This window comes from Salvia hispanica, chromosome 6 (assembly GCF_029641045.1).
Source record: "Salvia hispanica isolate PSC_SH4W2 chromosome 6, Shi_PSC_v1, whole genome shotgun sequence".
NCBI classification, from domain to species: domain Eukaryota; kingdom Viridiplantae; phylum Streptophyta; class Magnoliopsida; order Lamiales; family Lamiaceae; genus Salvia; species Salvia hispanica.
Genome location: NC_142697.1, coordinates 15,175,163 through 15,190,484, shown reverse-complemented (window position 1 = coordinate 15,190,484; position 15,322 = coordinate 15,175,163). Strand labels below are relative to the sequence as shown.

The 15,322-nt window shown below is 38.6% G+C and overlaps 3 protein-coding genes across 4 annotated transcripts; 1 reads left to right on the top strand and 2 right to left on the bottom strand.

Moving 5' to 3' along the window:
• Positions 1-268: 268 nt before the first annotated feature.
• LOC125206273 (Ribosomal L5P family protein) lies at positions 269-2,609 on the bottom strand. Its single transcript, XM_089059963.1, has 3 exons — positions 2,274-2,609; positions 1,448-1,648; positions 269-762 (listed from the first exon to the last, which is right to left on the bottom strand). The coding sequence occupies exons 1-3, from the start codon at positions 2,511-2,513 to the stop codon at positions 397-399; spliced, it is 807 nt and encodes a 268-aa protein (XP_088916089.1). The 5' UTR covers positions 2,514-2,609; the 3' UTR covers positions 269-396.
• Positions 2,610-3,099: 490 nt separating this feature from the next.
• On the top strand, positions 3,100-11,192 carry LOC148923270 (uncharacterized). 2 transcript variants are annotated; one of them, XM_089059905.1, is made up of 12 exons: positions 3,101-3,651; positions 3,765-3,922; positions 4,002-4,097; positions 4,279-4,490; positions 5,240-5,433; positions 5,613-5,718; positions 6,606-6,925; positions 7,359-7,769; positions 8,456-8,537; positions 8,642-8,716; positions 8,816-10,207; positions 10,679-11,192. In XM_089059905.1, exons 2-12 carry the CDS (start codon positions 3,855-3,857, stop codon positions 10,819-10,821), a joined length of 3,099 nt encoding a protein of 1,032 aa, XP_088916031.1. In that variant the 5' UTR covers positions 3,101-3,651; positions 3,765-3,854; the 3' UTR covers positions 10,822-11,192. The 2 variants fall into 2 exon arrangements, with proteins under 2 accessions (XP_088916030.1, XP_088916031.1); XM_089059904.1 differs by having other exon boundaries at positions 3,100-3,922.
• A 1,478-nt stretch (positions 11,193-12,670) lies between these two features.
• Positions 12,671-14,511, bottom strand: LOC148923269 (uncharacterized). Its single transcript, XM_089059906.1, has 6 exons — positions 13,761-14,511; positions 13,612-13,674; positions 13,488-13,535; positions 13,344-13,397; positions 13,191-13,248; positions 12,671-13,040 (listed from the first exon to the last, which is right to left on the bottom strand). Exons 1-6 carry the CDS (start codon positions 13,842-13,844, stop codon positions 12,997-12,999), a joined length of 351 nt encoding a protein of 116 aa, XP_088916032.1. The 5' UTR covers positions 13,845-14,511; the 3' UTR covers positions 12,671-12,996.
• Between the last annotated feature and the right edge of the window lie 811 nt (positions 14,512-15,322).

Genomic DNA, 15,322 nt, shown 5'->3' with positions numbered 1-15,322 from the left:
TTCATTGCAACCACCCAAGGTTGCAAAATATCACGAGAAGCTTGTTGCTCCCGAGTCCTGACCAAGACTTGCCAGTGAAATTACCATATGGATTCATGACTCAAATGGTTCATCAAACCTATAAGTCGTCAACCTTTGACCATCAGATTACAAATTAACTATATGATTTACGTCCACGGTATATTTTCACCACTTAAAATTTCAGGCGGCACGTTGGAATCTGATGAGAGAAGCATACTTAAATGCATGATCCAACATTTTTCCTGTATATCCAAAACAATGGCCTAATGCCATGTAAATATATAAAGACTTAGTCCACATCAGAAGAACAGATAAACATTAGTCTTCTTGGTCAACATTAATACAAAAAATTGTTCATCAACAAGAGAGGAGCTCTTATCTCTTCTTGGTCTTCTGCTTCGACCTCGATTTCGATTTCGAGTCAAAGTGATGAGCCTTCAGCTTCTTCTTGCGAATTGTGGTTGGAGGGCCGCCGCCACCAGCACCTTCTCTAAAAGGCATCCCCATGAGAGCCAGCAACCTGTGAGCTTCTTTATCTGTGTTAGCTGTAGTCTCTATGCAGACGTCCATTCCCCTCGGCTTACCAAGTATGTCAAAGCTAAGCTCTGGGAATACAGTCTGCTCACGGAAGCCAATGCTGTAGTTGCCATTTCCATCAAAGCTATTTGCGCTCACCCCTTGAAAATCACGCGTCCTAGGAAGTCCCAAGTTGATGAGCCGATCAAGAAAAGAGTACATCAACTGTCAAAAACAAATGAAGTTAGAGGGGGAAGCCAATGGTTAGCTCAAATGTAGTACTACTATTTCTTTCATAGCTTTGCAACAGGTGGTGTACTATCAGGTGGTTGTCATCGTCCCAGAACTTCAAGTTATAAGCATCATAAAAATGGCTGTGGTTCAGGAAACTAAGGACCCAAGAACTATGTTCCTATTATATCTGTTGTTTTGAGATTTGCCACACTAGAGCCATAAAGCCCCCCAAAAAAGAAGGAATGTGATTAATTTCATAATCCATCCCTTTCCTTTAATAACCCAAATAAGAGCATAAAGTGTTTAGTTTCTAGGCATGCATTGTACATTCAGTAGGAGCACACAAGGTCGGTTGGACTAGAGAGATATATATTTTACCTTTTTATCATCTTTTATTATGCCATATATCTTCATATTCATGTGAATGTAAATGATAACCAGGTGCACAATCACCTCAACCCCACAACCCTTTTTCAGATCATCGCTGAATTGATCACTTGAAGAAAGAATGTACACTAATACGTCTGTTTACCAATAGGTCAGTCAGTTTCGCTTAGAATATCTATGCAACATGCATCATTTATGATATAACCAGTCAATCTCTTATATTTTCATGGAAAAACAAACCAAACACTTGAGATAGGAATGGAGTAATGCAGCAGCAAAAATATCTCACACTGCCTCTTAGGGTGCAAGCAATCCCAAGTGGTTGTCCTTCTCTAATCTTAAATGTGGCAATAGCCTTCTTTGCTCTCGTCTTAATCGGTCTTTGCCCAGTAATAAGTGCCAAATCATTCATAGCTGCATCCAAACCCTTTGCATTCTGGGCAGCATCTCCAATTCCACAGTTCACCACAATCTTTTGTACTTTTGGGACCTGTACATTCCCAGGATGAGATCAGAAAAGAAACTTATATATAAAGCATAATCTAACATTCCCACATCAACTCCATAGCTGTCTTGGTCAACGGCAGTAAGAAGGTTATAAACACACTGAATAACATCATCTGAACACTTTTCTGAACAGAGAAGTTTAACGCGATTTGCTATAACTAGAGAAATGTACATCGTATTTGGATTTGAAAATCCTCAAACTTATTTCCCACCCATGTTCAACAATGCTTCCATAATCAATTTTACTAAAAATTATTCCTGTAAGCTGATGATCCTTGTATAGCATTGCAAACTGAGAAACTAACAAACGTGAGCATATTGTATATAGATCAGAATTAAATCCCAAACACAGATTCATACTTTTCAAATGTAGCTATTAATTTAACCATTTATTTACCAATCCCACACGCTCAGATACAAATTACCAAGCCATTGTCAGTTGGAATACCTTAATCAGCTAAAAATACCAAAACTATCAACCTGACCTGATAAAACACAAAAGCTAATAAGTTCCCAATGACTCCACCTACTCACAGCTCACAATTGTCATGCTATTACCAAAAAGATAAGAAAATTTTCAACAAAAATAGAAAATTGCACTGCATTACTTGATGAACATTGGTGTAGTTAAACTCTTCTTTGAGCAGCGGCACAATTTTCTCAATGTAAGTGGTCTTGAGCCGGTCGACTTTCTCGGCTTCTGTTTTCTCGACCAGGACGACCGTCGACGCCTTAACGGAGAGAGCTCCGCATCGAACGCCGGAGGAATTGAGAGACGGCAGCCGGACGGAGAAGTTGCCGTGAAATACTGACGCCGAGGAGTGCAGTAGCGCGGGAGATAACGCCATTGTTAGGTGTGGCGGAGTTGGGGATTGAATTTGACGCTGCAATTTCTACTTCCGTGGGTTTTGTTTGGATGAGGATAAGAATGGCCTTTATTTTTGCCTTTTTTTACATTCATTAGTAATTCAATTCTTTTTATTTCTTTTTATTTTATTTTTCTCTTTCTCTATTATTTAATTTAATTATACGTCCATCCGCGAATAGAAGTCACGTTTTTTCGTTTTAGTCTGTCCAAGAATAAGAGTTCAGTTCACTTTTAACATAAATGGTAATAGATTCCACGTTTCATTAATTTTTTTCCATCAACTTTTCTTACAATTCATAAAATCCGTGCCGCCATGAAATGAGAATCCTAATGGCTGCCATTCTCGTATATGCTTAAATTTATACTATCCATATTAAATCATTGATTGAGTTGCTAAATTTCAATTCATCACGTATCATTTCAAAGAATTTTACCGATCGTGGGATTTCACACAGAATTACAATTACGCATACTCTGTGTGTTTTTCTTTTGTAAAACTCACGCCTAAAGCACAGTAGCCACAATTAAAAAACTCACGCCCAATGGGGAATACCAGTTCAGAGCCAACATCGCCACTGAAACTGGCGCGTGCTGTTACTCCAAAAACAGCGCGTGAATAGATCTCTATATTCCGGTGCTCTGTAATGGCTTTTCAATTTTCATTATATCTCAGCGTTATTTTCTCAAATTTCAAAATTGTCGAGTCTCTACCATTCCCCTTTTACAAACATCAAATATATACGCGCGCGAGTACGATTAGTCCATAGATACAAATATATATACGTATGCCCCTTATATGTGCGTGATGTATCTTTCTTCGAAGAGATGGTTGATCGGAATATACTAGGATTTTAAACCCTAACTTTATTTTTTTCAAGTTTCATTTCTATATCTCGATCCATGTTCAGACAGGCAGATTCTGGCTGGATTAGGCGGTAGAGGAAGAGAAGGCTGCAACATTTCTCGAGGGATTTGGAGTTTTTAGTATATCGGGATTGGGGGCAAACGTGTGGTTAATTTCTGTTCTTTAGCATTGGATTTTGGTGGGATTAGGGCATGGATTCAGATTGAGCTGGATCAATCAACTGAATTTTAGCTTGAATGTTAGATTGACTTGGGTACGTGTTGAATAAGCTCAATGAATCGTGAGAGTTAGAGTTTAGAAAGATTTAAATTTGGTGTGTTTGACTTGAGTTATTTGTTCTGTTTGGTGTATGCATGGTTAAATCAGTTTGCTGCAAGGTCTGAGAAATTTGTACGGTTTAGAGTGTGGTGTTTGCTTTTAAGGGAAGTTGGATTAGATTTCATTGGGAGCTGCAGAATGAGCTCACAAGATGAGGATAGAAGGTCCTTGGACAAGGATCCTGAAACTCATGACGATGTTTCTACGTAATCTTTTGTCAATCAACTTTGTTTATCTTTCCGCAATTGATATTTAGATGAAGAAAAGTGTTTTTGGTGATTTTAGGAAACCAAAAATATCATATTCAAGAGAGTTTCTACTGTCGATCAGCAATTCGGATATCTGCAAGAAGTCACCGAGCGGGTTTGATGAATCACTGCGGTAAATGATGCTCGATTGATAATGTTATACAAGATGCCTTAAAAGGAAGTTATTATGATAGCAGTCATGTCGTGTTGCTTTTGTTGCTTAAAAGTGTATTGAGTTGCTTGCTCGGCATCTTTGATATACTTAGAAGTGTCTTGAAATTTTTCAGTATGCTCACCTGTTGGTTTTTCGACAGTATATGGGGAGAAGAACTGCTGAGACTACCCGATCGAACAAGCATACCTGGGAGGTTGCCATACCAAGGTTTCAGAAGAAATGAGTATTCCTCATCACCTCCTACTCGGGGGGATACTAGTACCTACTCTAGAGGCATTTATGGGAAATGGGATAGTCGTTCTTCTGTTCGGAGTGATCGAGACAGCGATTCTCAGTCTGACAAGGACTCAGGTTATCATTAACATTTATCTGTAGGCTTGACGCATGTATGTTATTTTGATCAGTGAAAACCAAATTCATTGTTAGCTGATTCAGTTCATATCATTTTTACTCATATTAACAACTTCTTTATAGCTTGTCTTTGTGTAAAATGATCTGCTGCTCTTACCTTTGAATGGCAATTATGTCTAAGATTTATTAATGACGAGTCAAGTCTGCTGCCTTAAATGATCCAAAAAACTAAATACTATAGATTAACAAGTACTTCTGGCGGAGGCTGAATTTTGTCGTACTATTATTCAAATAAGGCAGCACCTAATGAGCTAATGTGTAATCACTCAAACTTAAGTTTGTACGTTGAATGTACCTGTGGAATGGAATCACCCTAGTCTCGTTACATTTTCTAGAATTTCTAGTTTTCTACCATTATTCTCAAAGTTCTGCTGATTTTTTTTTATCTCGGTCCCTGCAGAGAAAACAATAATCTATTTTTTTTTTTATTCACACTGTTATTTATGTTATACTTAGTACTCATATGGGAAAAACTGTGTTTTGTTGATTAAGATGTACTACTACTTACCAAGTTTCTGGATAGTGCTTAGATTGCTTTAGAATATATTGTGAATAAAGTCTTCTGAAATCCCTGATGCTTCTACTATGTTTTTTGTCTTATTAACATTTTTCTATATTATGTCTTTGCTTGCCCTTGTATCATTTTCTCCCTCACAACCATATGACTTGATTTTCAATCTCTCCTGCAGATTCTGGGAAACGTTTTGGAAATCATTCTCGACATTCTTGGCAGACTCCTGAGCATGATGGGCTTCTTGGGAGTGGTTCATTTCCAAGACCATCTGGATATGCTGCTGGGATCTCTGCTGCTAAGGTGCGGCCAAATGAGCAAACTCAACTAAGCAGAAGCGTTGAGCCCTATCATCCTCCTCGCCCTTACAAGGTCAACCAAACAATGTAGATCGTAATGAAGTTCTGTCAGCTTTTATCATTTCCAGCATTTTATTTTCCCCAATTCATGTTTTCATCTTATCTTTTTATTTGAAACATAGTACTCAATCCACGTGCAACAATATGAAATATATGGTTCACTGAAATACTTCATTATGCAACTATATTCAGGCAGTACCCCATTCAAGAAAGGATACTGACGCCTTCAATGATGAGACTTTTGGCTCAATCGAGTCTACCAATGATGATAGAGCAGAGCAGGAGAGAAGGCGAAGAGGTATTCATCTTCAGCATTCTCATTGGAGGTTTTTTTTGGTTCCTAGTTCCTATATTAGTTATTCCGAACTCTTTGTTCCTTATTGTTGCTATACCTTTAGGGTGTTTTTGTTACATGAGATTAAGCCAAGTTTAGCTTATTAATCTGATCTGACCTAACTATCGATCTGGGGTACCCTTGTACATAATCTCAGCCCGCCACGGCCTGGAAAAAAGTCACTGTTACTCTTTGTTTAACAATCTCAATTGTGAGCCGCTATTGTATTATCTCATTGCTAAAGCGTAGAGAGAGGAGAGGGGTTAAGGGGGAGTGGTAGGGTAAGGGGAAGGTAGGCTATGCCCGCTGGCCGCTATGGAGGAATTGAGTCGGCAAGGAGAAAAGGGAGATGGTTTGGAGTGGAGGCAACACAGTTGGTGCTTAACCCTAGCGCGATTCCGAGGCGGCGGATGTGCGAACTGTGATGGTTTTGTCCGACTCATTGCTTTCTGGTACAGACAGGCTACCCTGAAGCAATGGGAGCCAATAGGCCAATCGGATATTTCGGCATTCGGCGGCAACTACTGGTCCCAGTCCTTGGTGGCATTCGCATGGTGGCAGAAATGCATACCAGTGAGCAGCAGCAGTTTGCATGGCGTTTTCAAGCGGTTTTACATCTTTCCGAGTCGGCAGCAGCAGGGGTAGTGTAGGAATGACATAAATGTAATTTTACATCTTAATATATGAAATAATCTAGGCTACCAAACACCTCACTTTTTATAAATCTTATCTGCCAAACAACAAAGGTTTTTTATCTTGATTTAATCTTATCTACCAAACAACATAGTTTTTTATCTCGTTTTTATCTTAGCATTGATACTAAACAATCCCTTAATGTAATTTCTTATCAGCCTCTTTTGAGATGATGAGAAAGGAACAGCATAAGGCTCTGCAAGAGAAACAAAATTCTAATTCGAGGAATAGCAAAGTCGGTGATGTCTTAAGCCTTTGTGAAGGCTTGGTAGATAGCAAAGAGGAAAAGGAACTTTTTGCCAGGAATTATGAATTAGAAATTTCTGCTGTAACTCCTGCCGTAAGCAATGACTCAGAAAAATCATCTTTATCTTCACAAGCTCCTGCATCAAGACCGCTTGTTCCACCAGGATTTAAAACCAATCCCCTTGAAAAAAGCTCTGGCTTGAAGTCGTTGATTCATCCTTCACTGTCAGAGGTACACAACTTCCATTTTTATCTTTATTTTTATTTTATTGTTTATTGGGTGGAATGTATTTGGTTGGAGATGCTTGTATGCTTTTTTATCTACCAGCAACAGACTTGCATCAACCTATGCCATTTTCTGATTTTAAAGGTTCTCAACCACACCTTGTGGCAAACTGTTTTTCAAACAGTAGACACAATATCGTTGTTCGTAAGTCATACACTACACATTGTGATCTTTTTGCTTTGATTCAGAAAGTATACCGCCCCTCCCCCTATGCATGGAGGGTCTTGGCATCTTATCTGTCTCAGTTCTATTGCTGATGAATTCATTGTTCTTGAAATCTCATATTACATAATAGTCAATTGCTACATCAGGATCCCTTTGCAAAGATACTATCAAGTTTCAATAGTTCAAATTATTCAGATATTTTATATTTTTACAGGTGTCGAGGTCTGTAACAACAGAGAGCAGTACGGTTGCTGACCCCAACCTCATTCAAAATGCAAATCATGGTATAGAGAGTCGTCTCTCTGAAGAAATAAGTGTATTTGGCAGACAGCCCGCAGAGAAGATACAGCACACAATCCTATTTAATAAGGGGGAGCATGTTAATGCACATGTTGGTTTAGACGGGCCCAAGCAAGCTGTCTTAGAAAATCAATTATTCCGCAATTTTAGTCCCTTGCAGATTCATGGAACACCGGATGATCCCAATTTTACCAAACTCAATGACGATGGACTGGAGGATGAAACTGTTCGTGATTCTAGCATAAGTCACTCAACATTAATTTTAGAAAAGATTTTTGGTAGCACTTCATCTGCAAAAAGCAATGGCCATTCCAATTCAGTTGAGGTAATTTATGTTTTAGACAAATTCATGTTCTATGACTGCTGCTCCAAGCCCTTGCTCTATGTTATTGTGCTTCTGCGTTGATGATGTGCAAGCTGCTTACTCAATATTTCCTGTATACATTATTCATGTCTTGAAAACAGTTCTTATAACTTGATTAAAGAATATATGGGACTTGATAAATAGCTAATTTTAACTGATAAAGACAGGCTCTGGGGTATTCCAAAATGCAAAATGACATGATTTGCCTCTTATAGAGATATTTTCTTAATATGGTATTCCATATATTGACTGTTAGTATTAATCATATCAACCTATTTGGGATCCACTAGGGATTACTGATTTTAGGTGCAAGTATCCAAATAAAATATGCCACTCTAAGGATGACCATAATTAGGGATATTATGAAAGATAGCAAGTGAATTAAGGGACGTACTTTGTGCATGGAATCCCTCTGCTGTAAACCTCAATACGATGTTCGCCACAGGCTCAGTTGAGACTATCTTGTTCTAGAAGCTGCATTTTTGTTCTAGAGACTATTTCTGTGGTTTTTTATTATCTGGTCAATGACGAGGGTATTGTGATTTTTTGGCTGCTGTTACTTCCATTTCGTTAAGCCTTTCCACAACCTTTTCCTTCTGGTGAATTGTATTGATTGATGCTGTCTCATCAATTTTTTTCTTATATAGCTTCACAATATTAAACCTGATGATACATGGAGCCCAAAGGCTGCCCACTCGTCAAAGTTTGCTCAGTGGTTTTCTGAGGAAGGTAACAACATGTGCTAATTGCTATATACATTGAATGGTAGCAGAAGTGCTCAGTTTGGCTTTTTTGTGTGGCTGTGGATCTAATATCTCAAGCACATATTACAGAAGCCAAGGCTGCTGCTGATGTCTCATCTGCAGGGCAAAACGATTTACTGTCATTAATAGTCGGCAGTGATAAAGGCAAGTACTAACATTATGCTTCAGGAGCAGCTAAGACCTGTACTTGATTTCTCCTTTTAGTCCATAAGAAATCTAACATGGTGAAGCTTGACATTCCAGCTGCAGCTAATGGGATATCTGATCAAGCATGCAGTAACAACAAAGTGGATGCTGTTCCAGCTGTTCTTACATGTGAAGACCTCGAACAATCTATCTTGTCAAAATATGGTCCAATGAACACACAGCCACACTTGAAAAGCTTTACCACTGCCGAAGGAGATATTGCACAATCAAGCGGACAGGCTGATAATCACACATCTCTACACCTGCTCTCAATGTTGCAAAAGAGTTCAGATCAGATTAATACAGTTGTAAATCCCAGTAATATCAATTTGGCCGACAAACAAGTAGATTCTCAGGAAAATGATAGGACCACAGTGGTGACTGAGCCTAAAGAGGAAGGCAATGGTAATCTGGGGAAGACACTCACTCTGGAAGCTCTCTTTGGAACTGCTTTCATGAAGGAGCTTGAGTCAGTTGGAGCCCCTGTTTCTGTCCAAAGAGGCTCAACTGGCTCTGCTCGAGTTGATGCCCCAGGGCCTCATGCATTTCCTTTTCCAGTCAAAGACAATGATATTTCTTCTTCAACAGTTGAACATACCGGGCTTCAGAGACCAATTCATGATTATAATGTCTCTTCAAACCATAGACAGATTGCAAAATTGAATGGGGCTGATAATTGGCTTGGCATCGGTGATTCGTCAATTGGAATTTCTTCACCGAAGCGTCAAACTGAATCACCAAACAAACGTGGTGGATTTGAAAGGAATGCTGGATATCAACTGCCTAAAGAAGAAAACTTGATTTCTGCAGATGATACTCGTGATCCCAGGTTGCTTCAAATGATGCCAGTTGGTAATTCAATTAACAGTGTAAACAGTTCTTCAACTACGCCTATCAACATAGCAGAGAAATTGGCAGTTTTAGGTGGTATTATTAAAGACAAGCATAGCATGGGAGTTTCAGAAGGCACACCCTTTCCACATGGCTCGCATGAACAAAGGGGACCTGATATTTCTTATTCAAATCTCCAGTTGCAGCAGCAATCATCACAACATTTTCAGCCTCCACATAATACCCAACCTAGGCCATTGTATCATCACTTGGAATCACATCCTGCTCACATGAGCTCACACCTGAAGTTCATGAGTCCAGATCGAACTTTTGGTCACGATTCTCCAGTCAATCATCAACCCTCTTCACCTATGATTCGGCCGTCTTTCCATCACAACCCCAACGTTAGGGTTTCTGGATTTGATGTTCCTCCTCCACAACACCCAATGTTGCATCAGATGCAAATGACAGGCAACCATCCTCAGTTTGGGAGGAGTGGTCCAGTCCCCCATCATGGCAACCATCCAACTGGTTTTGTCCAGGAAATGAATCAAATGCAAGGTCTCCCTTTTGGGTCCCGCTTACCAAATATTGGCGGTAGTGGAGTGCCAATGCCAGGTAGAAATTGTTTTGTTTTCTGTTGGTTGAATGAGCTAGTAGTAGTTACAGATACCATATATCTGCGGGCCCCACTTCGTGGTATATGAAGTAATCTCAGAAATTAGTTGTTTTATATCTGCTTTTTTTAGACAGTCATTCTGCATCATTATCCTAAGAAGAGCAATTTATTTTTCAATATTTAATTATTATTATTATTATTATTATTTTAACATTACTGAGCTGCGAGAAAGTTGGACAGGCTTGGTTGTTCTCAGAATATACCTCTCTTTAAGATTCCAATTCTTAAAACAGAGTTCTTATTAGGTGATTTTTAAGTTGAAGAATTAAGTGATGTTTGCTTGTTATTGCATGTAGTTTTGCTGTATACTATTTTTTATGAATGCATTATGCATCTAATAATTAACTTTGTGATCTAATATGAGGGATTTTTTTAGTCGCGTGGTTGTGATTGAATTATTAATTGTGTAGGTGGGACCCCTCCCGATGCGTTCCAGAGGCTAATAAACATGGAGCTCCGAGCAAATCCGAAGCAGATTCACCCTTTTGGCCCTCCTGGTCACAACCAAGGAATATACAGCCATGAGCTAGACCAGGAGTCGAGATACCGATAGTAAGTTGCAATTACACTTGGAAGTTAGAAGAAAATGCGATCTCGTCTCTGTGATAAGATCAAGCATATCTCATTGACTTGTTCTGTGGAATATAGAGTTTAGCTTCACTGTGATTTCAGGCCCTCAATCAGATTATGGTAGAACCATGTAAAAGGGTTGTTTCCTGACTTGGCTGTGATCTCTGGTTTAGTTTCCTTAGCATGTGACAGTGTATGCTAATGCTGTTGAAATTAGGCCATGTTCAAAAGGGTAGAGACTTCCCAGGTTGCTCAATATCAGTGTATTTACAAATCTCTCCTCCATACTTTTATCAAAGCAGCGGCCTAAAAGGGTATGTATCTCTTCACCCTGCCCTTGAGCGGATTTACATACTCACTTTCTCCCAGCATCTTATATATATTAAAATTGTGTTCAACTGAAAATTTCTTTTTAAATAAAGAAAGAAATTCGCGGTATATAATTTTTCTTGACTTGATCAGTATATAATTAACTCTGATTAATGAAGCTTAAAAAATTAAAGACCATAGCTATGGAATAATCAATCATTAACTAAAAAATGAAAATTCCATACACGCTAAAAATGAAAATTCCAGCGGGCCTTTGTGTGCGCACGCAAGCACGTGACCTGTCGTCACCTCAAGAGTGAAGATAGCTACATTCCAAATCCGCACTCATTTAGTTATGTACATCATGCTATTCACTCCTGAGGTTGGTTCCATCAATAACAAGGAGACTTGGTGCTCGCATATAGTCAAATATAGCATGTCCGTGCCTTCCAAAACCCTATGGGGACGTCGTGGATAACATTGTTAAAGACTTAAGACGAGAGCAACTTCCTCTGCAGTAATCCAGAAAACTAATGACTATATTCCAGTAAATAGTCAATGCAGCAATCCTTCAGATGGTGCTAGGATAGGGAGATATCAATGTTTTGCTAAGAAGCAATGCAAACACATTTAGGCTTAAATTTGGCAATGAAGGTATGATATCCAACACAAGAACCGATCAAATGAGAGAAGCAATAGAAGCAGACCTCATTGTCTAGTAACTTTCTCTTTTACTACTTGGCTATTGACGTCATCACTGTCGGATGATGCAAAATCATACTCATCTGGAAGAACAATATATAATAGAAGATCAGTACTCATTTTGATTGCCATGTGGGAATTTTTGACTTTCATTTTCTGGTTATCTATTGTCATAGCGTTGCAACGATTTCTGATGGGCATAACTACTTTGGATGGAAAGTCAAAGTTCAGTTAGTTTTAATTTCCCGCCAGAATAACTGATGCAGCTTGGAAATGTTCTTTTCCCTTATTTCCATCCATTCTTCTTCACTATAACCTGAAACAATGTCTTAGTCTCACTACCCTCGAAAAGGGGATACAAGCCTCATTTCCTGCTGACGCCGACATGGGCCAAACGATCCGGCTCATGCTTGGGGACCAGAGGATCAACTGCCAGGGGCAGAGCCTGCGCTGGAGCGGATACAATCAGCGAGATGGCTGAGCAGCACCTTCTTGACGAGCGCTGAGCTGGTGAAGCATTCCTGCTCGACCACTGTATCTTCGATGCAGATGAGTGTCACTGCTAGCGGCAACGGTTGAGATTTTATGTTTGTAGTTAGGTCCCTATTTATGTTTCTTTTATTGAATTTTACCCCACTTAAAGTTTGTTATGTTTTGTGTGAAACATAGGAGTACATTTTTTACAATAAATTATTGCATTGCACAATTTGCACTAGTCTTAATAATTGCATAAAAAAATAAATAGAAATACAATTGAACATCATGTTTGCCAACTAGTAACGATAAAAATACGATAACTTAGAGTTGAAGCGTAGATAACATGCACAAGACCAGCTGACTGCATATTTGGTTTATCTGCGAAAATTGATCACTACTAATACACAAGCACAATGTAAAGCAAAGATAACTAAGTCTACAACACGGTAAAAAGGTCGAGAATAGTAAGATTACATGATTTTCGTTTCCAAATTGATAGCCTGAAAATATGTGAAATCTCAAACTTATCTACAACAGGAATAAGCTGGAAGATCTCTCAGTGGCTGCATGCACTAAAACATCCTCTTGGCATGTCTTTTATTCAGGCGAAACTTCAATATCAACAACACAGGCAATGTCGGACAATTTCCCCAGGATTGATATGAGATTCTTATCCGTTGTGAGTCGCATCTTCCTCTTGGGCAGCATTTCCATCTACGTGCAGATAGCGTTAACTACTGTGTGTGTGATGCACGGTGGGAGAAAAGACAATTTTGTCGGCTTTCCTCATCGAAAAACCAAATAGTGGAACTAACTTAAGAATCTATGCATCTTAGTAAAATCTTGGCATGATATGCATAATACCTTCCCCTTCAGATGGCCCACAAGGAGACTTGCGGTAGCCTGTTTGCTGATGAGTTGGCTGAAACAATTCAAATGAAGAAAGATAAATACTGTGAATCAGAGAAGTGCAAGATAATATGGAAAATATATGTACTTCCTCTTGTAACTAACTACCTGTAGCTTGGGCCGGAGAGCCTCCAGCGGTCCTTTAGGCTTCTGGCCCCCTTGCTGTGGGGATAAAATAAAAACGTGGATGTTTATGATCTATCATTATAAGCTTCTTGTTTGCCAAAAGGATGCAAATATAAAAGTGAGTACCTTTCCCAAAGCCCAATCAGCAGAGTCAAAATAGGCACGTTCATGATCCTGACATTTGATAAAATTCCTATCAAAACAGTTATTCTCAAAATCTACATATGGCATGAAAGAAGAATGGTGTTACCTTAGAAATCAATGGTTGCTTCTTGGGCATTAACCCACCATACTTACTCTTTACAGATTCCTCCTGCGAGGTAATAAAATGTTTGTTTGAATGTATATAAACATACATTAACAACTTTATGTAATGTAGAAAATGGGTGTGAGCACAACTTCCTGCTGTGGCGATGGCATGCCCTTCCCACCATCGTCCATAACAACTTCTGTTCGCTCTTTGTTTTCTTCAGCACCTGACATATTCTCCAATCACCAGTTCACAAGAACAACCTATAGAAAAAGAGACAGTCAAAGCATGTAAAAAGACTAAAAAAAGCTTCAGCTATTCCTCAACTATAAATTAAAGGATCTGAAGGAGTATTAGTTTTCCGTTCTTATATTGGCAAAATCCATTGAACAAGTCTAATAAGTAGCAAATATTTAGCCATAAATCGATTTCACCATAACTAACAACTCTCCATACATCAGAGTTCATAACAAAAGCCATTAATGCACCGTTAGTCCGTTCTTACTATTCATTTAGCAACCTATCATTTTGATGTAACTCAATAATTGGAAAGTATTAACAAATCTCAGCAACATAATTACTTAATCCAGGAAACAAATTCGCACAAACGAAATCCACAACAATTCAACTATTACTGAATGATCCAAAGTGACTAAGTCGTATATTAGCTCAATAACAACATGAAATGTGAAATGTGGAACTTCAAACAACATACATTTATGAGAAATGCATACGATGAATTCACTAACAATCATTCATTGCAACAGATATCCGATCACCTGAATTGTATCTCAGAATGAATCGCACAAATCCTATGCGTCGAACAAACACGCATAGTGAAAACATAGAACAACGAAATACGAAGAAACAATCACAATCAATCTAAACCGAAGACACATACAAAATAAGGAATTCACATAAAATGTATCTCAAATAATAATTCAAATCAATCAAAATGTAGTCTTCAAGAGTTCTTGAGTTTTATTTTCCGCATTTATTTTTCAACATGGTATCAGAGCAGCTAACGATCCTTCGTTAGTTTGTTCGAAACCAAAAAAAAAAAAAAAAAAAAAAAAAGAAAAACCTTCCTATCAATAGAGTTCTTGAATCCAAAAATCACGAAAAAAAGTTGCACCAAGGCTATTCAGTTTGTGAAGGAATCACTGTTACATTCACACAATTCACGAAGTTTTTCACCCCATATTTTTGTTCAAGAAATTGGTAGAGTGAAGAAAACAATTCCAAGCTCCTATCAAGTTTTTGGGAGAAATGGGACTGCCTAAACGAAGAATGTCAGACAGCTGCCCAAACTGATCCGGGCAGCAGCTCCAGCGGACAGCAGCAACGAGGTGACCTCGACGGTGACTCCAGCTGTAACAGCCCGGATTTATAGGGTATAATAAATATGGCGACTGCTATAAAAAACGGACTTAAAAGCAATAAAAACATAGGCTGGGGTTTCATTTAAAGAGATTTGACCAAAGTACTAAAGGAACTATCAAAACAATAAGCCAACGGTTTAACCTAGAAAGAAATCATTGAAGAGTAGATACCATAAACTATGATCAAAAGTTAAAGGTTCGACATAAATGCAACAAAAACCAAAACATGTCTCAAGCTTCTAAACCGAAAGGAACAAATGCAAAATATCCAAATAATACTAAAGTGTTTCAAAAATTCAGCAGAAACGACCAAGAGAAAGTTAAGCCAT

Excerpts from the sequence above, each read along its gene's own strand:
- LOC125206273 (XM_089059963.1), bottom strand. The coding sequence starts at position 2,513 with ATGGCGTTATCTCCCGCGCTACTGCACTCCTCGGCGTCAGTATTTCAC. Across the intron at positions 1,649-2,273 it reads ACTACACCAATGTTCATCAA|GTCCCAAAAGTACAAAAGAT; the intron begins GTAATGCAGTGC and ends GGGAATGTACAG. Across the intron at positions 763-1,447 it reads CTTGCACCCTAAGAGGCAGT|TTGATGTACTCTTTTCTTGA; the intron begins GTGAGATATTTT and ends TGTTTTTGACAG.
- LOC148923269 (XM_089059906.1), bottom strand. The coding sequence starts at position 13,844 with ATGTCAGGTGCTGAAGAAAACAAAGAGCGAACAGAAGTTGTTATGGAC. Across the intron at positions 13,536-13,611 it reads AGCAACCATTGATTTCTAAG|GATCATGAACGTGCCTATTT; the intron begins GTAACACCATTC and ends ATCAAATGTCAG. Across the intron at positions 13,398-13,487 it reads CTGATTGGGCTTTGGGAAAG|CAAGGGGGCCAGAAGCCTAA; the intron begins GTACTCACTTTT and ends TTATCCCCACAG.
- LOC148923270 (XM_089059904.1), top strand. The coding sequence starts at position 3,855 with ATGAGCTCACAAGATGAGGATAGAAGGTCCTTGGACAAGGATCCTGAA. Across the intron at positions 4,098-4,278 it reads GGGTTTGATGAATCACTGCG|TATATGGGGAGAAGAACTGC; the intron begins GTAAATGATGCT and ends GTTTTTCGACAG. Across the intron at positions 4,491-5,239 it reads TCAGTCTGACAAGGACTCAG|ATTCTGGGAAACGTTTTGGA; the intron begins GTTATCATTAAC and ends TCTCTCCTGCAG.